Source organism: Tamandua tetradactyla, chromosome 2 (genome assembly GCF_023851605.1).
Source record: "Tamandua tetradactyla isolate mTamTet1 chromosome 2, mTamTet1.pri, whole genome shotgun sequence".
Taxonomy (NCBI): domain Eukaryota; kingdom Metazoa; phylum Chordata; class Mammalia; order Pilosa; family Myrmecophagidae; genus Tamandua; species Tamandua tetradactyla.
The window spans coordinates 35165083-35190661 of record NC_135328.1 but is presented as its reverse complement, the minus strand read 5'-3'; the positions used below and the strand labels follow the sequence as shown (position 1 = coordinate 35190661).

General features: G+C 37.4%; 1 protein-coding gene and 1 non-coding gene across 8 annotated transcripts in view; one reads left to right on the top strand and one right to left on the bottom strand.

The window, feature by feature from the left end:
- TTLL11 (tubulin tyrosine ligase like 11) overlaps positions 1 to 25579 on the bottom strand; it is a 272555-nt gene that overhangs the window by 191655 nt on the left and 55321 nt on the right. For all 7 annotated transcript variants that reach the window (XM_077143052.1, XM_077143054.1, XM_077143063.1 and 4 more), the window contains exons 2-3: positions 19082 to 19178; positions 9187 to 9320 (exon numbers count right to left, since the gene is read on the bottom strand). In XM_077143052.1, coding sequence (XP_076999167.1) covers positions 9187 to 9320; positions 19082 to 19178 — 231 coding nt within the window. The remainder of the gene's footprint in view (positions 1 to 9186; positions 9321 to 19081; positions 19179 to 25579) is intronic.
- LOC143675212 (U6 spliceosomal RNA) lies at positions 21771 to 21880 on the top strand. Its single transcript, XR_013171455.1, has one exon. It is a non-coding gene; the product is annotated as a U6 spliceosomal RNA (small nuclear RNA).

Here is a 25579-nt window from a genome sequence, read left to right as displayed (position 1 = left end):
GTTGGAGGTTCTAGCCAGAGCAATTAGACAAGAAAAAGAAATACAAGGCATCAAAATTGGAAAGGAAGAAGTAAAACTATCACTGTTTGCAGACGATATGATATTATACGTCGAAAACCCGGAAAAATCCACAACAAAATTACTAGAGCTAATAAATGAGTACAGCAAAGTAGCAGGTTACAAGATCAACATTCAAAAATCTGTAGCATTTCTATACACTAGTAATGAACAAGCTGAGGGGGAAATCAAGAAACGAATCCCATTTACAATTGCAACTAAAAGAATAAAATACCTAGGAATAAATTTAACTAAAGAGACAAAAAACCTATATAAAGAAAACTACAAAAAACTGCTAAAAGAAATCACAGAAGACCTAAATAGATGGAAGGGCATACCGTGTTCATGGATTGGAAGACTAAATATAGTTAAGATGTCAATCCTACCTAAATTGATTTACAGATTCAATGCAATACCAATCAAAATCCCAACAACTTATTTTTCAGAAATAGAAAAACCAATAAGCAAATTTATCTGGAAGGGCAGGGTGCCCCGAATTGCTAAAAACATCTTGAGGAAAAAAAACGAAGCTGGAGGTCTCGCGCTGCCTGACTTTAAGGCATATTATGAAGCCACAGTGGTCAAAACAGCATGGTATTGGCATAAAGATAGATATATCGACCAATGGAATCGAATAGAGTGCTCAGATATAGACCCTCTCACCTATGGACATTTGATCTTTGATAAGGCAGTCAAGCCAACTCACCTGGGACAGAGCAGTCTCTTCAATAAATGGTGCCTAGAGAACTGGATATCCATATGCAAAAGAATGAAAGAAGACCCATCTCTCACACCCTATACAAAAGTTAACTCAAAATGGATCAAAGATCTAAACATTAGGTCTACGACCATAAAGCAGTTAGAGGAAAATGTTGGGAGATATCTTATGGATCTTACAACTGGAGGCGGTTTTATGGACCTTAAACCTAAAGCAAGAGCACTGAAGAAGGAAATAAATAAATGGGAACTCCTCAAAATTAAACACTTTTGTGCATCAAAGAACTTCATCAAGAAAGTAGAAAGACAGCCTTCACAATGGGAGACAATATTTGGAAATGATATATCAGATAAAGGTCTAGTATCCAGAATTTATAAAGAGATTGTTCATCTCAACAACAAAAAGACAGCCAACCCAATTACAAAATGGGAAAAAGACTTGAACAGACACCTCTCAGAAGAGGAAATACGGATGGCCAAGAGGCACATGAAGAGATGCTCAATGTCCCTGGCCATTAGAGAAATGCAAATCAAAACCACAATGAGATATCATCTCACACCCACGAGAATGGCCATTATCAACAAAACAGAAAATGACAAGTGCTGGAGAGGATGCGGAGAAAGAGGCACACTTATCCACTGTTGGTGGGAATGTCAAAGGGTGCAACCACTGTGGAAGGCAGTTTGGCGGTTCCTCAAAAAGCTGAATATAGAATTGCCATACGACCCAGCAATACCATTGCTAGGTATCTACTCAAAGGACTTAAGGGCAAAGACACAAACGGACATTTGCACACCAATGTTTATAGCAGCATTATTTACAATTGCAAAGAGATGGAAACAGCCAAAATCTCCATCAACAGAAGAGTGGCTAAACAAACTGTGGTATATACATACGATGGAATATTATGCAGCTTTAAGACAAGATAAACTTATGAAGCATGTATTAACATGGATGGACCTAGAGAACATTATGCTGAGTGAGTCTAGCCAAAAACTAAAGGACAAATACTGTATGGTCCCACTGATGTGAACAGACATTCGAGAATAAATTTGGAATATGTCCTTGATAACAGAGTCCAGCAGGAGGTAGAAACAGGGTAAGATAATGGCCAATTGGAGTTGAAGGGATACAGACGGTGTAACAGGACTAGATACAAAAACTCAAAAATGGACAGCACAATAATACCTAATTGTAAAGTAATTATGTTAAAACACTGAATGAAGCTGCATCTGAGCTATAGGTTTTTGTTTTGTTTTGTTTTGTTTTGTTTTGATTTTACTATTATTACTTTTATTTTTTTCTCTATATTAACATTCTATATCTTTTTCGGTTATGTTGCTAGTTCTTCTAAACCAATGCAAATGTACTAAGAAATGATGATCATGCATCTATGTGATGATGTTAAGAATTAATGATTGCATGTGTAGAATGGTATGATCTCTAAATGTTGGGTTAATTTCTTTTTTTTCCGTTAATTAAAAAAAAAAGAGGGAGGGCCGCGGTGGCTCAGCGGGCAAAGTGCTTGCCTGCTATGCCGGAGGACCTCGGTTCGATTCCCGGCCCCAGCCCATGTAACAAAAAACGGAGAAACAGAATACAATAAAACAAGAAAATGTTTAAAAATGTTTCCCTTTCTTCCTTCCTTCCTTCCTTCTATCCTTCCTTCCTTCTCTCTGTCTTTCCTTTAAAAAAAAAAAAAAAAAAAAAAAAAAAAAAAAAAAAAAAAAAAAAGAAAAAAAGAGAAGGGATATTTGGAGATGAAGGGATACAGACTGTACAACGGGACTGGATATAAAAACTCAGAAATGGACAGCACAATACTACCCAATTGTAATGCAATTATGTTAAAACACTGAATGAAGCTGCATGTGAGGTATAGGTTTTTTGTTTTTGTTTTTTTTGTTTTTTTCTTTCTATTATTGTTTTAATTCTTATTCTGTTGTCTTTTTATTACTTTTTCTAAATCGATGCAAATGTACTAAGAAATGATGAATATGCAACTATGTGATGTTATTAAGAATTACTGATTGTACATGTAGATTGGAATGATTTCTAATTGTTTTGTTAATTCTTTTTTTTAATTAATAAAAAAAAAAAAAAAAAAACACTGAATGAAGCTGCATCTGAGCTATAGGTTTCTTTGTTTGTTTGTTTGTGTCTTTTGTTTTTTTTCTTTTTCCTTTTTTTATATATATTTTTTATTTTTTATTATTATTATTATTTTTATTTTTTTCTCTATATTAACATTCTATAACTTTTTCTGTTGTTTTGCTAGTTCTTTTCCTAAATCGATCCAAATGTACTAAGAAATAATGATCATACATCTATGTGATGATATTAAGAATTGCTGATTGCATATGTAGAATGGAATGATTTCTAAATGTTGTGTTAATTTCTTTTTTTTTAATTAATTAAAAAAAAAAGTAAAAAAAAAAAAGAAAAAAAAAAAAGAATAACCTCCAGGATAACCTCTTGACTCTGGAATCTCTCAGCCATTGAGAGATTTTATTTTGTCTTATTTCTCTCTTCCCCCTTTCAGTTGAGAAGGTTTTCCAATCCCTTGGAGCTGAGTCCCAGTTCAGTCTAGGATTTCTGTCCCATGTTGCCAGGAAGGTCCACACCCCTGGGAGTCATGTCCCACGTACAGACGGGGAGGGCAGTGAGTTTGCTTGCCATGTTGGCTAAGAGAGAGATGCCACATCTGAGCAACAAAAGAGGTTCTCTTGGGGGTGACTCATAGACCTAATTTTAAGTAGGCTTAGCTTATCCTTTCTGAGGTTAAGTTTCATATGAACAAACCCCAAGATTGGGGGCTCAGCCTATAGCTTTGGTTGTCCCCACTGCTTGTGAAAATATCAAGAATTCTCCACTTGAGGAATCTGAATTTTCCCCCTTTCTCACCATTCCCCTAAGGGGACTTTGCAAATACTTTTTATTCACGGTTCAAATCCTTCTGGGATTTATTGAGGCATCACCCTGGACAAACCTACAAAATCTCATGCCCTACTCAAGGTTCCATATACCTATGGTGTTCAATTAAGCTATCCACATAAATTATATTAGGAAATGCATGAGTCAAAATATAAATTTTGTACCAAATAAATATGTTTTGCTTTAGTCTCACACATAAGTTAAAGTTTTAAAATAGTAATTACCATCTATCTTCAACACCCTGCAGTATTGACATTTCTTTGTTCTTCCTCATGCAAAACATTTTTAAATTTGTACATTTAGTCACTATCATTATACACTTTAGGCATTCCTAGATTACACCATCTTAGATTTTATCATATAACTTTCCTTCTGATTTCATTTGTGCCCCCAGGCCTCCTCCCTTTATCAGTCTCACATTCAGCTTCATTCAGTGTTCTAACATTATTGTACTACAGTTAGGTAGTATTGTGCTATCCATTTCTGAATTTTTACAATCAGTCCCATTGCACAATCTGTATTCCTTTAGTTCCAATTACCCAATACCTATCTTATTTCTATCTCCTGATGACCTGTGTTCCTAACTGAAATTATCCAAGTTCATTTATTAACATTAGTTCATACCACTGACACCATACAGTATTTGTCCTTTTGTTTCTGGCTAATCTCACCCAGCATAATATTCTTAAGGTCCATCCATGTTGTTACATACTTCATAACTTTATTCTGTCTTACAGCTGCATAATATTCCACCGTATGTATATACCACAGCTTGTTTAGCCACTAGTCTGTTGATGGACATTTGGGCTGTTCCCATCTCTTGGCAATTGTAAATAATGCTGCTATAAGCATTGGTGTGCAAATGTTCATTTGCGTCTTTGCCCTCATGTCCTCTGAATAGATACCTAGCAATGGTATTGCCAGGTCATATCTGCCTAATGAATTTTAAAAACAAAAACTGAAAAGATAAAACTGTTTCTGAAAATTTAACTAGATTCTATAACAAAATTCAATAATATTTATTGGAATACTTTCTTCTGAGAGAAGGTAAAGAGTACTTTATCATAAAGTGAGAGATATAACATGTTCATGGAACAAAAACTCAATATTGTTAAGAGGTTATTCAATGCAATACCAATCAAAATCACACTAGGTGTTTTAGTAGAAATTGACAAGCTGATTCTAAAATTTACATAGCAAAGCAAAGGACTAGAACAGTCAAAACAACTTGGAAAAAGAAAAACAAAGTTGGAGGACTAACACTACCCAACTTCAAGACTTATTATAAAATTACAATAATGAGGACAGCATGGTAGTAGTGTAAAGATAACAAAAAGGTCAATAGAACAGAACAGAGAGTTCAGAAACAGATCCACACATACCTGGATAACTATTTTTGACAAAGGTGCAAGGGCAATATGGAGGGGAAATGTTAGTCACCTCATGAAATATTTCTTAAAAATAGGATATCTACATGCAAAAAAGTGAACTTTGATCCATACCTCACACCATGTATGATGATTAACTCAAAATGAATCATAGTTCTAAATTTAAAACCTAAAACTATAAATGAAAACATAGGAAAATATCTTTGTGATCTTCGCTTAGACAAAAATTTGTTATAAATGACAGTAAAGTCACAACCCATAAAAGAAAAAATTACTAAATTGGACTTCATCAAAATTTAAAATTTGCTCTTCAAAAGATACTATTAAGAGAATGTTAAGATAAAGCACAGATTGAGAGAAAATATCTACAATTCTTATCTCTGAAAAGCACCTGCATCCCCCAAATATATAAAGAACTCAAAAAAACTCAGTAATAAGTGAGAAGGATTGTAGGAAAATGGCAGAGTAGGAAGCTCCAGGAATCAGTCCCTCCATGAAAACTATTGAATTTGTAGGAACTGCCTGAATCAACTATTTTGAAACTGCAGCATGCAGGGTGGAGTGAGAAGAAGAGACTGGTAAATTGCTTGCAGTGGCTACCACCCTTCTTCCCCAGCCTCAGGCTAGGCAGCAGTGGAGACTGTCACAGCTTGCTGGTGCCTGGATGGGACATAAAGACCTAGTCCTCCAAACTCCAAGGGAATGTGATCTGATCGCTAATCACTGGTTTTGATCAGCTACTTCAGATCACTGGGTACCAGGTCTTAGGACAGCTATTGTTCTAACCCTCCCTCATGCAAGGGTGGCAGAGGAATCTTAAAGACAGCAAACTTCTTCAATACTACCAAATACAATTAAATAGTTGCATTAACTGGGCAAGTGCTGAATCAAGAAAACAGCTTCAAAAGCCATAGAAAAAGCTACTGGTGCCCTTGCTGGCCCTTTGCCCATCCCTTTACAATGTGGGATGGAGCCATTGTGGATCCCTGGCCCTGTTCCAAAGGAGCAGAGTGGCCCCTGTGCACATATTTGGATGCATGTTTGTCAGTGCCAGTCTATCAGATGGGAGTCTGAGAGACTGAAGTAGGGTACTTGTCTCAGGCTCACCCTCCCAGAGTTTATCCTGACTGCGGAGAAGCAGTTTGCAGACAGCTAGCTCAATGTCAGAAACAAATTAAGTTGAAGCAGCCTGGGGCAAAGGACTATCTATATGAGGTCACTCAAGAGAGCACCCAAGAGGGGTGAAAGTTTATTTCAAAGGAAATAGAGGGGGCATTCACCCGAAATTCTGTGAACAGTAAGTGGGAATTCCTAAGGCCCCTAGCGAGCATAAGTCCAGGAAAAGAAGCAGGCTCCACACATGCTCAGGTAAGACAGACAGGATACAGCACTTCACATTTGCCTTGGGCTGATCTTCTTGATAGGAGGTCTAAGCTCTGAAGGAGACTATCAGCCAAATAAAGCCAGTTTGCAAAGACAGTGACAGGTAATTTTTGCTTTGGTTTATTTGTTTTTATTAGCTCCTGGCATTTAAGAAAATCTCTCATATCACCAGTTGGATACAAACTCAAGGAATGGACAGCTCAGGGACTGACTTCCAAAACTAATACTTTAAAATACTAAAATGTTCAATGTACAACATAAGATTGAAATACAAACAAGGAAACAGGAACTCGTGGCCCATCTAAAGGAACAAAATATAAATCCAGAAATTATCAACAAAAAGGACAAGACTTACCCGATATATACTTTTTTAAAAAGATCGTCAATAGGTCCAAAGAGATAAGAGAAAACACAGAGAAAGAACTAAAGGATATGAGGAAAACAATGAGAGAATAAGATGGGAATCTCTCCAGAGAAATTCTGGAGTTGAAGAACATAATAATTGAAATGAAAAATTCCTTAGACAGTTTCAACAGCAGATTGGAGGTGGAAGAAGAAAGAATTAGTCAACTTGAAGGCAAGACAAGTGAAATTATTCAGGCTGAGGAGCAGAAAGAGAAAAGAATAAAAAATAACAAACAGAGCCTAAGAAACCTGTGGGACACTATCAAGCTTACCAATATACACATTACGGGAGTCCCATAGGAGAAGGTGAAGAAAGAAAGGGGCAGAAGGAATATTCAAAGAAACAATGGCAGCAAACTTCCCAAATTTAATGAAAGACATGAATATTCACAATTAAGAATCCCAGGAAACCCCAAAAGGGATAAACTCAAAGAACCATACATCTACCAGTCTAAAATTAAAATTAAAAAGACTAAAAATATCAAATTCTGGCAAGGATTTGGTGGGAGTGTAAACTGGTGCAACCATTTTGGAAAACAGCTTGGCAGTTTCTTATAAAGTTGAGCTTATAAATGCCATATCCAGTAATTCCACTCCTAGGTAGTACCCAAGAGAAGTGAAAACATATATCCACAAAAAGTTTTGTGGATGTAGTCATAGCAGCTTTATTTATAACATCCCAAACTGGAAATAACGTAAATGCCCATCAATTGGTGAATGAATAAATAAATTGCAGTGTATGCATACTATGGAACACTACTCAGAAACAAAAATACAAACTATTGATACACACAGCAAACATGGATTAATCTCAGAAACAATACTCTGAGCCACAACAACAACAACCAAAAAAACAGACATAAAAGAGTACATACTATATCATTCCATTTATGTCAGTTTCTTGAACAGGCAAAACTAAACTATAATGAGAACATGCAAATGAATGGTTGCCGAGGGTGAAGAGTTAGAGGAATTAACTGTAAAGGGGCATAAAAGTACTTTTGGAGATGATGGAAATGCTATCCTCTTTTATCATTTTTTGAAGTCACAGCTCGTATCTCATTTAAATTAGACCTTGAGATATAGTTGAGATATAGAGTTATAGAGATGGGAAGGAATGGCATTCCACATAGCAAGAACAGCATGAGTAGAGTTGTGGGGTAAGTACAGGAAACAGCTGATCTTTTATTTTATTTTTTAATTAATTTGTTGAAGTATAATTTACATACAAAAGAATGCATTGATATTAACTTAATAGTTCAATGAGTTTTAAGAAATGCATGTAGACCTACTTAACCACCACCCCACAGACAGTTTCCTTTAAAAACTATCATTTAAAGCTGTTTTATATTTAATCATAATTTTATTACAAGTTTTATAATTCAATATTAAAACCTAACCAATATGGAGGCAAAAAGATAGACTATAAAATATTTAGGCCTTGGAATCAGATCTAGGTTTAAATACTACTTCTCAAGCAAGTCACTTAATTTCTTAACCTTTCAGTTCCTTATCCACAAAATGAGGATATAAATAATCGGCTTCACAAGATTGCTGTGAGGATTTAAAGAAATTGTATTAAGCATCTAGCACAATATCTGGAACACACTAGGACCAATAAATGATATTAGACAAATAAATTAGACAGGCATTTGTTGTATAGCTACCGTCACAAGTATGGTATGGACCCTGGAACCTGTGGCAAAGGCTTTGAAGCAATGCTAAATGAATCCTATAAAAGACTAACCAAAATGCCATTCTGAGTTCAGCTTCCCTACTGGTTCTATTTCACAATCAGTGGTGAAGGCTTCCAAGTATTTCATGATCAAATACATTACTTCAATGTAGAATGATCATTTGAGAATTCATTCTGGAACGAATCTAAAGCAGGACACTTAAAAGGTTTTCTCCCTCAGTTTGTCAGATGTACTCCCCATGGTCTTTAAAGAGATCCTGTCCTTTTAGATTTCATATCACAAGAAGAGACCACAATCTAGGATTTGCCCACACAGCCCCCTTCCACTTGCCTGCTCAACCACCCACTCTGCCCTGTCTCCCTGGCTCTCCAAAGCCCTGACTGTATTCTCCCGCTCCAGCACCAGCTTCAGTTTCAACTCTGCAAGCTGCTTTGATTGTTGCCCACATCTATTGTGCTACTATGTAAGACGCTGCCTTAACCTGCCTTAGCTTCCTGGGGACCCTTTATCCTAGGTTCCAGATTTCCTGCCATGGATGGGGGAGAGAACACAATTTTGCAAACACACTATAATTCAAGGGTCATGGGGGTGGAGTGCCATCTACCTGAGCAACAAAGAGCTGGAACTCTTCAGGCAGAATCCATGAGCGAGGGTAGAAGTTGTACTCCTCAGGAAAGAGGTCCTGCATGACTCTCACTGCTCTGCTCAGAGTAATTTTCCGCACCATCTCTGTCATGCCTGGGGAGAAGAGAAGCTGTGAAGTTTTAACAATAGTGGACCACCAGCTATAAAACAGCCATTATATGGGACCTTAAAAATTATCCACCTGACAAATCCATTCTTTTTCAGACAGGATTTAAAAAAAAAAAGTATGAGTTGTTCCCTACAGCAGTGACTCATGGTGTGGAAAGATCTACCAAATTAGTAAAAACACTTGAGGTAATGGGCAGATATTTTTTTTCTCCTTGTAAAAATGAAGCATCAATGTGAAAGAATGAGTTTTCACCTAGTTTATTATTCTAGTCTTTGTTGGTCCCCTAGACAGAGAATAAAGAGCAGCATTTATATCTTGTACTTAAAATTTAATATGCTCTTTAATTTTTGGCCACCATACGTACTTCAGGGATTCCTTCCATCTTGTACTCTGGAGAAAAGTGCTTAATGAACTCTGATTACATTATGAGAAGCTTAATTAAGCTGCTTTGCTTTAATCTTTCATGAGTATTAACAGTACAAAATAGAAAATACACACATACTGGTATAAAATTCGTCTCCTTGAATTGAGGACTGGGAGTGGAAAGGATACCATAACAGAATTTATAATAGTTTAAGGGGGAAAAAAAAAAAGCAAACCATAGGAGTCTTCAGTTCCAGTTACTGACACTGACATTGATAAGATCTCATTAATTTGCCCCAGAGGGGACTGAAATTTCTCATTTATAAAACATATTAAAAGAATGGAGGTTTTTCTTTGTAACGTCTTTAGTAACTCTGACAGGAGAAGAAATTGAGTGCATATCTTAGGGAATTTTAAGCAAATGGATAAAAATTACTTTAAATTTTAGCATGCTTATTTTATATGGCAAATATCACTGCTAAAAATGAAGATTAAAAATGACCTTCAACTGGAAGTAAACAAAACAGTTCCTTTTTTGTGTGTGCACTAGAAATTTGCTTAGCAAACTTATTTTTAATAGAAAGTGCAAAGAGGTCCACGGCAGTTTGCATGTCTGAGTTATCATACATTCTGAATGGATACAGGCAGAATGAATGAGGTTTCTCTAAACTTCTTTGTTCAGGAAAGAAAGTCTGACCACCTGAGATTGAAAGTTTTAATAACCAACTTCTTGCTTCCCTTAGCATATTAAAAAGAGAAATAAATCTAAAGATTGCAGCTTCAATGTCAGTGCCTAGATTCTTAGTTCTTGTCTAGAAAGATATAGTGAGGGATTACCTCAGAAATAAAGGAGCTCAAAAAGCACTAATAAACTGTGCTCTTCAATATAAGAAAACTCACTTGAGGCACTGTTCTGAGATTCTCAAGAAACATGTGTGAGTACAAAAAAAAAGACCTATTTCCTTTTATTTTCCCCCCAAAATTGGAATTTTTGAGTTATTAATGCTGGAGCTGAACACAAAGTAAAATAAAACAAAATTTCAACTTTTTAAAACCTTTTTACTTGTAGTTGACCAACATTCTAATTATAGTATTAAGCTGAAAATTTTCATAACTATACAGCACTTTATACCAAGTAGATGATACCTGCTGACCAAAAAGTGCACTAATGTTTTCTGTATTTAGATAGGTTTGTGGTAGGGGAAAATTTTCTCAGAAATTCATATGTAAATTCCTATGAAAATTTTCTCGGAAATTCCTATGTTAATTCCTATGAAAATTTTCTCAGAAACAACTCACACAACATAAAAGTACTGTGAGTACAAGGCATTTCATCTGAATGCTCCAAAAAGTTTTGGGGAATTCAAAGCCCAGCAATTTGAGTTTATTCATCTTAAAACTATAATAGCTCCATTTATAATGCTACCTATACCAGCGAGTAGATCTGTTTCCAAACTTTGTGTCTCCATGCAGTTCTCTATTAAAAACAGCCCATTTAAGAAGCATCCTACAAGCCAGTGGTTACTTTTTCCCAGCCACTTCCCTCTGTAGCCAGCCCTATCTGAATACCTATCTCTGGGAGGAACCAGCATAGGCCTCCCTCAACCCACTCACCACCCAAACACTTGTTCCTCCACCATATCAAATTGTGTTCCCAATCCATTTCTGTCAGAGAAAGTCTCCAGTCCCACATTGGAACCCACATGGAAGCCGAGACTTCCCTACCTCTGTTGGCGACTCAGAGATAGATCAGGGAGTGTTATTTTCTCTCACTGAGACCATGATGAGAATAGGTGAGTTTCTAGCTGAGCCAGAGTGCCTGTTCCCAAAGTAAATACAAGAAAAGGGCACTCATTACTAGACTCTGCTGGCTTCTGACTCTGCCACCCTTCTCTAAGCAGCTGTAGTATATGACTGCGCCCCCACCCCTGGGACCTCCTACACTAGGCTTTTGGACCAATTCTGACCTTAGGTGGAAGCTCCTACTCTAGGCCTAAACATTAGTTTCCTCTGCTAAAATGCTGGCCCCAACTTTGTACACCAATTAGATAAGGAGGATTTTACCTATTTTTCTGAAGCTCAGTCACTTGTCCCCAGAGTTCTGGTAACTTGACTTTTCCGGCTCGGCAGATTTGCTATTTCTAGACATCTCTTTTGTGTCACCATACAGTATTTGTCCTTAAGTGTCTTGCTTATTTCACTGAGTATAATGTTTTCAAAGTTCTTCCATTTTGCATCATGTCTCAGAACAATCTTTCTTATGGCCGACTAATATACCGTTGTATGTATCCATTCATCTGTTGATAGACACTTGGGTTGTTTCCTTATTTTGACTATTGTGAATAATACTCTTACAAACACTGGTGTACAAGTAACTGTATGAGACCCTCTTTTCACTTTCTTTTGCTTTTTTGGGGTATATACCTAGATGTCATATAGTAATTCTTTAACTTTTTGAGGAACCACCAATGGTGGCTACACCACTTTATATTCCCACCCAAGCATGCACTGGAATGCCAATTTCTCTGCATCCTCTCCAACACTTATTTTTGTTTGCTTGCTTTTTAAATAATAGACATCTTGTGGGTATGAAGTGGAATCTCATTGTGGTTTTGATTTGCATTTTCCTAATGGTTCATGATATTGAGCATTTTTTCATATGCTTGTTAGCCATTTGTAATCTTCTTTGGAAAAAAGTCTTCTCAAGTCCTTTGCCTATTTTAATGCAATTTTATTGAGATATATTACATATTCACATAATCCAAATTATACAATCAGTTGTTCACAGTATCATCATATAGCTGTGCATTTGTCATCACAATCGATTTTTGAACATTTTCATTACACCAAAAAATATAAATAAGAATAAAAGTAATAATAAAAGTTAAAAAAAGAACATCCAAAACATTCCATACTCCCTCCCCTCATATTATTTATTTATTTATTATGGTTTTTTTTCTTACTCATCTGTCTGTACACTGGATAAAAGGATGTCAGTCACAGGGTTTTCACAGACACTCAGTCCCACCTTTAAAGCTCTGTAGTTATTCAGTCATCTTCAAGAATCCAGGCTATTGAATTACACTTCAATAAATTCACGTATTTCCCTCTAGCTACTCTAATAACCCCAAAACTGAAAAGGGATATCTGTACACTGCATTAGAATAATCTCCAGAATGACCTCTCAACTCTAGCTGAAATCTCTCAGCCACTGAAACTTTACTTCATTTCATTTCTTTTTCCCATTTTGGTCAAGAAGTCTTTCTCAATCCCACTGTGTCAGGGCCAGGCTCATCCCCAAGGACTGCTTCCCACATTGCCAGGGAGATTTACACCCCCGGAATCGTGTGCCACGTAGAAAGAAGGGGAGTGAGTTTACTTAGAGAAAGAGGCCACCTCTGAGCAAAAAAGAGATTCTCTGGAGGTGACTCTTAGGCATAATCATAAGTAGGCTTAGTTTCTCCTTTGCAAGAATAAGTTTTATGAGGGCCTGGCCCATCATATTGGCAGTTCCCAATGCTTCAGAGAATATCAGATCTGCCCCAGGAGGGGAAGTTTAATATTTCCACATTTTTCCTAGTTCCTGACGGGCACTTTGAAACTACTTTTAAATTTTCTTCCAGATTACTCTAGGATGTATTGGGGCACCACATCAGCCTGTACAAACCAACAAGATCTCACTCCTTATTCAATGTTCCATGAAGTTATGGTGTTCAAATAAGGTGACCATACAAGTTAAATTAAATTGTGTGCCACTGAAAATATAAATTTTACACCAAAGAAACATCTCCCTCAGTCTCACACAAAAATTTAAGTTTTAAAATATACTCAATATCATCCTTTTACCCTTTAGTCTGATTTACCTTAGTCCTACTCAGATCACCTTCATTCATATCTCTAATTGAAGTCTGATCACTTTTTCAGTGTTTTTAGCAGTTCCTTTGCCCATTTTTTAATTGGGTGGTTTGTCTTTTGTTGTTGAGTTGTAAAAGTTCTTTTTATATTCTTGATATTAAGGCCTTACCAATATATGCAACTATATTCTCTTATTCTGTGGATTGTCTTTTTACATTATTGATAATGTCCTTTGATATGCAAATACTTCCAAAAGTTTTGATGAAGTTGAATTTATCTAGTGTTTATTTTTATTGCTTGTGCTTATGGTGTCATATCTAAGAATCCATTTACTGAATTCAAGGTCATGAAGATTTGTCCCTATGTCATTTTCTAAGAGTTTTTAAAATAGTATTAGCTAGTATATTTAGGCCCTTGATCCGTTTTGAGCTAATTTTTATATATGGTATGAGGTAGGAGGTCTAACAATTCTTTTGCATGTGTATATCCAGTTTTCCTAGTACCATCTGTTGAAGAGACTATTCTTTCCCCACTGCACATACTTAGCATCCTTGTCAAAAAATCAATTGGCCATAGATATGTGAGTCTATTTCTGGGCTTACAATTCTGTTCCATTAGTCTATATATCTATCTTAATGCCAGCACCCCACTGTTTTGATGACTGTTGCTTTGTACTCAATTTGAAATTGAGAAGTGTGAATCCCCCAACTTTGTTCTTCTTTTTCAAAATAGTTTTGGCTATTTAGGGTCCCTTCTAGTTCCATATGAATTTGAAGATCTGGCTTTTCCATTTCTGCCAAAAAAAAAAAAAGTTTCCTGAAATTTGATAGGGATTGAAATGAATTCTTAGATCATTTTGGATAATATTGACATTTTGATAATATTAAGTTTCCCAGTCTATGAACATGGATGTCTTGCCATTTATTTAGTCTTTTAAAATTTTCTCTCAGAAGTGTTTATAGTTTGCAGTGTACAATATTTTATATCCTTGGTTTAAATTTATTCCTAGGTATTTTTTTCTTTTTTCATAAATTCTTCTTTGGATTTTTTATTGCTGGTGTATAAAACACAATTGATTTATGCATGCTGATCTTGTATCATGACATTTGTTGAATCTGTTTATTAGACCTAGCAGTTTTCATGTGGATTCCTCTATTTCTGTATAAGATCCTGTTTCCTGAAATAAAGATAGTTTTACTCCCTCCTTTTCAATTTGGATACCTCTTATTTCTTTTTCTTGTCTAATTTTTCTGTCTATAACTTCTAGTCTGAGTAGCTGTGGTGAAAGTAGGCATCATTGTTTTGTTCCTGTCCTTCAGGGAAAAGCTTTAAGTCACCACAGAGAATGATCTTAGCAGTGGGTTTTTTAAAAATGGCTGTTATCATGTTGAGAAGTTCTCTTCCATTCCTAGCTTTCTGAGTATTTTTATCAGAAAGGGGTGCTGGCTTTTGTCAAATGCCTTTTCTGTGTCTATTGAGATAATCACATGTTTTTTCCCTTTGTCCTATTAATGTGGTGTATTGCATCAAATGATTTTTGTTTGCTGAACCATTGTTGCATTCTTAGGATAAATCCCACTTTGTCATAGTGAATAATCTTTTTAATATGCTTTTGGATTCGGCTTGCTAGTATTTCGTTAAGGATTTTTGCATCTATTTTCATATGAGAAATTGGTTTGTAATTTTCTTTTCCTGTGATGTCTTTATCAGGCTTTGCTATCAGGGTGGTTTTGCTTGCTAAAGCTGCTGGAATGCAATATTCAGAAATCGATCCACTTTTTTTTTTTTGTCATGAGCAGGTTCTGGCAATCGAACCTGGGTCTCCCATTTGGCAGGCAAGAATTCTTGCCACTGAGCCACCATTGCACTACCCTGGATCGACTTTTATAAAGGAGATTTATTAAGTTGCAAGTTTACAGCTCTAAGGCTTAAAAATATCCAAACTGAGTAAAAAAAATTAGGACAAAATAAATAAATGAATAATGGGAGGGGGACAAGGGGTATAAAAATTGGGTAGATTGCAATTCTAGTGGCCAATGAGAGGGAGGGGTAAGGAGTATGGGATGTAAGGGTTCTTTCTTTTTTCTTTTTATTTCTTTTTCTGGAGTGATGCAAACATTCTAAAAATGATTATGGTGATGAACACACAACTATGTGATGATACTGTGAGCCACTGACTGTATAGTTTGGATGGACTATATGATGTGTGAAGATTTCTCAATAATAATATATTTTTTAAATGTCCAAACTAAGGCACCCAGAAAAAGATACCATGACTCTAAAGAAAAGAGTCACATGGAAAGGCACATGGCTGACATCTGCTGGTCCTTGCTCTCGGTTCCATTGCTTCCAGTTTCTGACTCCAGTGGCTTCCTCTTTAAGTGTCTGTGGACCCTTACTTAGCTGCTCTGGGACAAAACTCTGGGTTTCATCTCTTAGCTTAATATCTTCCAAAGCTGGAGATTTCTTCTCTTCAAGTTCTGGCTATTTCTGCGAGTCCTTGCTTAGCACTTGGGCCTTTTCTGACTCAATCTCCAAATATCTGCATCTAAGCTTTCTCCAAAACATTTCCCCTTTTAAAGGACTCCAAATGCACCTTCTAAAGGCACATACATAATTAGGTCAGATTATTTTTTTATGGGAAGTCTTAATTCTTCAGTTAAGACATTTTGAACAAGGAAATTGCTCACAGGAAAGTGGCTAAAATCCAGTGTGCTGACACAAAATAAGTTATTTTCATAAGAGTACCCAAAAAATCTTAGTTTACTCAACATGTATTTTGGTTTGCTAAAGCTGCCAGAATGCAATATACCAGAAATGGATCAGCTTTTACAAAGAGGAATTATTAGCATATAAAAGTAAAGTTCTAAGTCCATGAAAATGTCCAAATTAAGGCACCAACAAGAGAATACCTTCATTCAAGAGAGGCCAATTGAGTCTGGGGTTTCTCTGTCACATGGGAAGTCACATGGCAAAGTCTGCTGTTCTTCTCTCCTAGCCTCTAGCTTCAAATGACTCTCTCACCATCTCCAAGCGTCTGGGTCTGAGCTTTCTCCAAAATGTTCTCCTCTTAAAGGGCTCGTATAAGCTAATTAAGATGCACCCTGAATGGGCAGAGTCACATCTCCAGGGAAACAACCTAACCAAGAGATCCCACCCTCAATAGGTCTGCATCCACAATATTGGATTAGAAGAATGTGGCTTTTCTGGGGGTACTTAACAGTTTCAAACCAGTGCAGCGTGTAGAGTATTTATACTTGCCTGGCATTATCCACTAGAACTCACGCTACGTAATCACAATGCATAGGAAATGCATTTTTGGAATAAGAGAATATATGAGCAGCAGAAGTTTAGCTTTGGCATAAACTGGAGCCAAAGAGCAGACTGTTCTTTAATTACCCCATTGCTGAGGATTACTGTCTTTCAAAGAGGAAAGGGTATGGCAGTACTGTTCCTCTGCCTGGAGATGTGAGAGCCTGCTTTGTCATTAGAGCTAATTAACTGCTGTTAGTAAAATGAAAAATGAAACGCTCCAATCACTGGCACATGGAATATGGGACAGGGAAAATTTTCTTCTTTGGAATGAATATTCTTATTACAGCCTTAAGGAAACTAGTCCTTTGGAGGTATTTTCTGTATTTATAATTTGTGTTCCAAATGTAGAACCATAGCTACTTCTTCTTTACTAGCCTCAGCTATTAGATGAGGCATTAGTGAATGGGGAAAATGTTAATGATTGATATCTTAGGAACTCTGTCCTCAACCGAAGTGTTGTTCCCTTCACCCTTTTAGTGGCATCAAAAGGTCCATTTTTCTGATCAGTGGGACAGAGACAATAATAGTTATTCCATTAGACTGGTGTGCAAGATCCCTGGCTACAAGAATCATTCTTGTTCTCTAGCAAAATCCTTTTACCTTCTCTGTGGATAAATTTCACCTTGGGTTAATTTTCTAGCTTTGTTTCCCTGGAAACCAATAAAATTGGAATATCAGCTATGTTGCTTGCCACAAAGCATATGGTTAAAATTATCTCAGATTGGTAAATTGCATAAATACCTGGTAGAAAGCCATAGCTCTAGGCTTTCCTGGGTGTGGTAATTCTCATAATTTAGCACAACCCTTGCAGACCCAGGAAGCACTGCTCTGGAGTCGATACAAGAGATGTTGACTCCTATACGGCCCCTAAGCCAAGGCACAGCCACATTCACCAATGTGGACCTTGCTGCCTTGCACCTGAGCTTTCACTTGAGGAACCAGAGACTCCTAACTGGAACCATTACGAAGACTTCCATTGAAGAGAAATGCCTGCCCCCGCCCACTGGCGATCTGTGTTTCCTGCCCTCTATTCTCCTAAACTAATCTGAGCCAAGTGTGGCCTGTAGTAGTGACCTTGTGAGCCTGCGTGGCTATACGAAAATCCGCTAGTGGGTATGGCCTAGCCAATCTATATTATTGGATTTTCTGAGAGGTTTTATCGAAAAAGAATAAAACTTAAGTCTACTTTTAAAAATAAACATATTATAAACTAAACATAAATGACATAATGCCAGGAAAAACACCTTATATTCAGTTAACTATCCTCTGACTACAACCATGTAAAAATGATAAACAAGTATGGTAAAGATTTGGAAGGCAATGTGGAAATATGTATATTGTTTTGCTAAAATGAAGATGGGATTTGTGGTGATGTTCTTTTTGAAAATTATTCATTATTCTATTATAATATGGGTTGTACAAGACATATGTAATTTTGAAAATAAATGGAAAACCCTTTGGTTGTGATCACACCCAACCTGATCAAATGTTTCCTTCTCTCTAAGAACGCCCACCTTTAATCATCCTCTTCACTTAGCCATCCAAAATAATGAAAAGTGGTGATCATAGCTGAAGAGGGTGGTAGAGATTAAAAAATAAAATAAGGTGTTTGGCGAATGAGGGGGTGGCATGAGGGGATATCTTAAAGTGTTGACTATGACACTTTCCTGGCATACAAGTCCTCCTTGTAAGGTAAGTTTCATTTAGAAAACGTCGTTAGGTAAAAAGCAGAAGCTTTACCTACAGCCTCTAGTATCTAATATGGAGACTGGTATGTTTTGTTTTAAAAATGTTACCTCGAAGAAGAAAAGGGGAATAATACCCTATTTCTGTGAAATATTCCTCGAATTTTAGTACTTCTGTATCCTATAAATTATTCAAGTGAAATATTCTATTTTTTCATTTTGAGCCTATGGTCCCCAGATTATACCTATAACCCATAAGGTGAAGATCATGTACTTCCACCAGTAGAATTAGAAAGCCTGTCTTTTTGTTTTTGAACCTCCAGTCTTTAAACCTTAGTAGTTTAAGTCTGATTATCTCTGAGTTAACTTCCATCCCAAGGCAGCAACACAGCAGCAGAGTGTAGGCAGCAATTCCTAATTAAGAGTCCTCAAATTTGATCTCAAAACATTGCCATTTTTGGTAAAAGAGTGTTCTCTGAGACCCAACCATAGAAACATTTGTAAATGCTGTCAATAACAGCAGATACCTGGAAACTTGTTCACTTGACCTGAGAATATATCATTGTCATGAAATGAAACTCCATGCCAGTAGATATCACAAGGCAAGCGTCGGCCAAATGGAAACTAGAAGAAAGAGGAAAAATGTGATTAATAATAATTATAATAAAGGCAGCAACATGCTGAGCACCCATTATGTACAATGCCCTGGAACCCTGGCATACATCACATGATTTAACCCTTAGAATAAGCATGTGAGGTAGGTGATATTGTTTCCCATTTTGTAGATGAGGAAACAGATTCAGGCAGGTTAAGTAACTTGCTCAGAATCACAACCATCAGTGAATGGCAGTTATGATTTCTATATGGCAGGTGCAGTGCTAATGGCTTTACAGGCACCATTTCACGTTAATTCTAATAACCAACCTAAAGGACTATTTCCATTTTACTGATGAAGAAATTGGGGCCGACAGACATAATTTAATTTGTACAAGATCACACATAACTGGTAGAGGAATCAGGATTTGAATCCAGGTGTACCTAAATCCCAAGTCCATACTTCCTCTTTTCTGAAAAGTGTAACCTTCAAGCCAGAAACAAAAAAGGATGAGCTTTCAGAGTCTAATGTCTGCCTGTCTCTGTCTCATTACTGTCTCTTTCTCTCTCACACACACTTAGACACACAAACACATGCACACACGTGCCATGAGTGTAATAGGTATCCCTGGTGCCTAGAATAGTGTCCTGCACTCAATAAAGATTTTTTGAAGGAACAAAGCTGGAGCGGTCATCTGACTCAAGATGACATAATCAGATTCTCTTTTGCATGAATTGGGAATTCAGAGATGCCAGGCAGCCTCTGCTGGTTGTGTGCACAATGAAGCAAAGACAACCGGTCTGCTGGAAGAGAAGAAAGGAGCAGGTGCACAGAGAAAAGTAGAGATAAGAAACCATGCAGCCTTGGAGACATAGACCGAGGCCCCTCAGTTCTTGAAGGTTTCTAGGTCCTAGTCCCAGACCCTCCTAGGCGGAGCTGCACCCCCACCCCAGCCCTTACATTCTATAACATAGCCTTGTATCCTTAGAATGCATTGCCTCTTTTGCCAAGCTATTGGGTTTCAGTTATTTACAACTAGAAAATCCCCCTCTGATAAAAGGGTCTGCTCTTTCCACTACCACCTTCTGCCTCTCAAAGTTATCAACAAGTTCTACATTTGTAATATGCGTTTTTAAAATCTGTAACTCAGTCAACCTTGTTAAAAGAAAAAAAATGGGACGTGTTAGTTCATATTTAGAATCTATTTGTTACAAATCCAAATGAAGAGAAATGCCAACATATAAAATTAAATTATTTGATTTTCACATTCTGACTATAGTTAATCATAAATTTTATCTACTTCAAGTTGAAGGCGCTAAGTTCCAATGGAAGGACATATAGTATTACCAATGAAATTGTGGTGCCTCAATGCATTTCAACCATTATTGTGAACATAATTGACAGCACTGAAGTAAATATTTTAATGTGGTTAAAAGAGGAAATTTGAGGTTGAATATATGTTACTAGAATAAAATTTTTTTAAAAATTCATGAGACAGCACAACACAGACAGTAAACCCTAAGTTAAACCACGGGCTATAGTTAAGAGTACAACTATAAAAATATGCTTGCATCGGTTGTGACAAATGTATCTCACCAATGCAAGGTGTTAATAATAGAGCGGTATGTAGGAATCCAGTATTTGATACATGATTGCTCTGTAAACCCACAACTTCTGTAATAAAAAATAAAAAGGAAAAAAAATGAAGGCAAATAGACTCAAGCCCTTTAAAGCATTCACATTATTTCAAAACTGTGCCAAAATGAAGCATATGTTACATGCTCTATTAGCATTAACAACTTCCACCTATGATTTACAGCCTTTCACTCATTTTCTTTGCATTCAACTGGGCTATAAGTTATTAATTCAGTAGTCATAAATACAAAAAGATACAACATATGTTATTTTCTTCCAGCTGGTAAATGCTAATACACAGAAGGAGACAATAACAAGAAGCAGTTTATTTAAAAAGCAAGATATCATAACAAAGTGTACTAAGATCCAAGTAGCTTTGCTGCCTGCAATGTGAGACGAACACTTGTTCTATGTCAGTGTTTCCCTCAAACAACTGGATGAATCCTTATCACCCTCATGAATACCAAATCAGCCTTCCATTCAGAAGTGCCTTTGGACTGAATGATTCAGTTTGGAGAACTACCAAACTTTTCACTTTTCCATTCATTTGATAATTATTATGTTCCAAGCACTGTGCTAGGTGCTAGGAATAGAGAAAAACACAATTTTAAATAGGTTCCAGGACTTCATAATCTTATCTCTTTTTAAAAGTTGTCTGCTTAAGCCCCCTGAAGGGGAGGGGCCATCTGTGGCTCTTCTCAGAGTTCTTTGCAGATTGGAATGCTGTTCAGATTTTTATGGGATAATTGAAAATGGACAAAAGATTCTCAGACTTTACATTCCTCATTTTTCTTAAGACCAGCACCCACCCAACTTCTAAATCTGGGAGTCATCTTTCATTTTCACCTTCTTCAAACCCTTTTGGAAAAAGCACTGGATTGGGAATCGGAAGATCACATTTCAAATAATAGAAATGAAAATGCTTTTTACCTTAAGTTTAAGCATTAATTTATTTACTCATTAAATGTTGATTAAGAATGTACCAAGTGTGCTTGCTTCGGCGACACATATACTAAAATTGGAATGATAGAGAGAAGATTAGCTATGGCCCCTGCGCAAGGATGACACGCAAATTCATGAAGCATTCCATATTTTTGCACCTGGTGCATGATTTGTACATAGTCACAACCACCTTTAAAAAGAAAAAAAAGAACCTATTTGTGGGAGTGCAAGGGTAGTTCAGTGGTAGAATTCTTGCCTGCTATCCACAAGGCCCAGGTTCGATTCCTGGCCCATTCACTTCCCAAACAAACAAACAAATGAAAAACCAAACAAACAAAAATTCAACAAATGGTGCTGCAATAAGGGGATATTCACATGGAAAAAGGATGAAATGTGACCCCCACTGTACAGCAAAAAAAACAAACAAACAACAACAAAAAAAAACACCTATTATGAGGGATGGGAGAAAGAATATGGAACTATTAAACCTTACCATCAGGAATTGCCCAATGCTGTGTCAAACTTTAGGGACACTCAAATCAATAGGCCATGCCCTCCATCCTGAGGCTTACTCTTGTGAAGCTTGTGTAGGTAGTGGAGAAGCTTAGACTACCTATACGTATGCCTAAGAGCTACTTCCTAAGAGGACTTCTTTTGTTGCTCGGATGTGGCCTCATTCTCTCTAAGCCAAATTCTGCAAGTGAAATCACTGCCCTCCCCCTAGGTGGGACATGACATCCAGGGATGAAAGTCTCCCTAGCGATGTGGGAGATAACTTCCAGATATGAATCTGGCCCTGGCACCATGGGATCAACAATTCCATCTTGACCAAAAGGGGGAAAAGGAATGTAACTATGAAAGTATCAGTGGCAGAGAGCTCAAATACAGTTGAGAGGCTACCCTGGTGGTTGCTCTTATGCAAGCTTCAGTTAGACCTTAATACCTATCATAACCTGTCAAACCCCAACCAGGACCATTCCAGCCAATTCTAAAGAACACCTAGGGCATATATGAGATTCCATAAGGGATCCATGCACCACAGTAACTTTCCAGAAATCTACAACCTCCAGATGGGTCCCTGGTCCAGATAAGTCCTGAAACCTAGAGGACCCAGTCTCTCCAGAACATCAGATAGTTTCATCTCCCTACCCCATGGTAGTGACAGGCCCTTCCAATATGAAAAATTTAGAATGGTCCTAGCTCAAACACCCCTAAAGAGAGGGATGGAAAGATCAAAGGTAATGGTGGAGTTATACAGTGAAGATAGGATTTAACAGATGAATATGAATGCTGAATCATTAAATTGATATCTCTTTTAGTGTCCAGTATCTTAGAGCAACCAGAAGTAAAAAACTATAATTGTGGAATTGTAACCCATGTCAAACTCTGAAGTATGTTCTACAACTAATTGTGGTGCTATGCTTTGAAATTTATTGCTTTTTTGTTTATATATTATTTTTCACAAACAAAAAGAAGGAAAAAAAGTCAACTGTGAAGATAAAGCCTTCTAGCCTCCTATATTCTGGGGCAGCTAGAAGGAAAAATCTGAGAGGATTGTAACTACTTGTTGAAGAGTGCTTTGAAAAAAAAAAAAGAACCTACTATGTGGCACAGTATATCTCAGGTGCCAAAGACATAATGGGACATGTCTACCTTCATGGAGTTTAAAGCCCACTGGGGAGAAAAGTTTGATCAGTCACTCAAACGTATCACTACCATCCACAGTCAGGGCTATGAAGGGAAGCACAGAGAGCAAGGAGAGCAAAGGGGACCTCTGCACATCTCGGGAGTCAGAAAAGTCCACTCTGAATCAGGTGGCCACGTGTCCTTTTGCTCAGGACAGTTTCAGTTTAACATTCCTTTTCACTCTCAAATGTATTCCAGTTTGGACAACAATTGTCCACATTGTTGGACAACAAATTCTACACTCACCCTACTGCTGAAGAAGTACTACTTGAGCTGAGATCGGAAGGAGGAACAGGAGTTGACTAGGAGATGAAGGAGGAGGAGTGTTCCAGATAGATAGAACAAAAATGTAAAAGCCTGGGCATAGAAAGGACTAAGACATGTTGGAGAGCCAGAAAGAAGTTTAACGTGGCTGGTTCCAGGCAGCTCTGTCCTGGAACACAGAGGATGAGAGGAGAATACATGAAATAGGACTGAAAATTTAGGCAGAGGTGAGATCATGTTGTGCTGTGCCTCACTACCTAGAATAGGGCCTGGAACACACAGTAGGCCCCAGTAGGCCCTAGGGAGAAGAGAATGAAACTACTGAGTAGACTCAGAAAGAGGAACCAGAGGGATAGAAGAAAACCAAGAGAATGTGTACCATAAAAGGCAAGGGTGTGGGGGCAGGCCACAGTGCCTCAGCAGGCAGAGTTCTCACTGGCCATGCCGGAGACCCAGGTTCGATTCCCGCTGCCTGCCCAAGCGGAAAAAAAAAAAAGAAAAAAAGGCAAGGGGGGAAGTGTTTAAAGACTAAGGGAGTGGTGAGAAGTGTAAAATGTGGCTGAAAGGTCAAGTAAGATGAAAACTAAAAACTTCCCCTTGGATATAATGATATGAAGGGCCTTGTGTAACCACTTCCTCCCACAATGATTACCACTTTCCTGATGCTTTCAGTACTTACTAAGCTTATAATTTGTCTGAAATGTTATTTAATCACTCTGTGTATAACCCTTATTTCCCCCATGACACTATGAATTTCTAGGGTCAGGAAAAATTTGACATCTCTGTCTCAGGTCTCCAATGGTCTCTAACCTAGTCCAGGGCTTATACAGGAAAATTAGAAGTCATAATCCTGAGAACAACTCGTGATACCTCCTTCCTCTCCACCATCCAGCTGTTCATATTAAGTCCTGATTTTTATCTTCTGATTAAAAAAAAAAAGTCCTCCTTCCTTAATTCCCACTGCCACTGCCTTAGTTCCTCATCGTTCACCTGGAAGGGGACTATACTAGCTCCTTTATGATCTCCCTGCCACCAGAGTCTCTCCCGAAAAACAGCAACTAAAGGGATTTCTTTTTAAAAACACAGCTCTTTTCAGGAAAGAGTTTCAGCTGGATATTCGACTGTTTCCACATGGTCTGAGTTAGGTTAAATGGCCTAATTCTGGTAATCTTGAAAGGTTCTTCTGGAACCCCTGACATCTTAGTCATAAGAGCAGAAAGTGCAATATTTCCTTTTACCTGGGTGGGTGTGGGTATTTACTTCTGAAAGAAAAATATATAAACAGATCTTCTACATTTATAGTTTTAAGTTTCTGTTAAAAAAAAACACCTTCTAATATTGCCTTGCCTCCTAAGCTCTTGCTACAGTCATCTTTGCTACTGCTTTATAAGAGAATTTACAGGTATTCATAAAGAACAAGACTATTTTATTAAAAGCTTTGTTTAGCTTGAAAAACAAAAGGAATAAAAATTAAAATTACAGCTCTGACCACGTCACTCTTCTGCTTACAACCCTTCAATGCCTTCCCGCAGCCCACAGGAACGAGTCTACGCTCCAAGCCCAAAAGACATCTCAGGACCTCACTCTGCCAACCTAGCCCACCTCACGTTGGGCAACTTACACCTCAGGCACTGTGCACTGTCTTACCAGATCATTTTTGATGTTTTAAGTACACAGAAGTTGACTTTTGTAGCCTGGATTTCTATGTATTATTCCTTCAGCCTCGCATCTCCTCACTGGGCTTGATATCTACTCCTGCCTCCATGAAGCTGTATCGCCAATCCTCCTTCCTTGTGGTCTCTGACTCTTACACCCTCTGCCCATCACTGCCCTGCAGGCCATTCTGTGAGGGCCTTGTCTGTAAGTCTGCCTGCCTCCTCACTTCAGGAACTCTTTGACGATG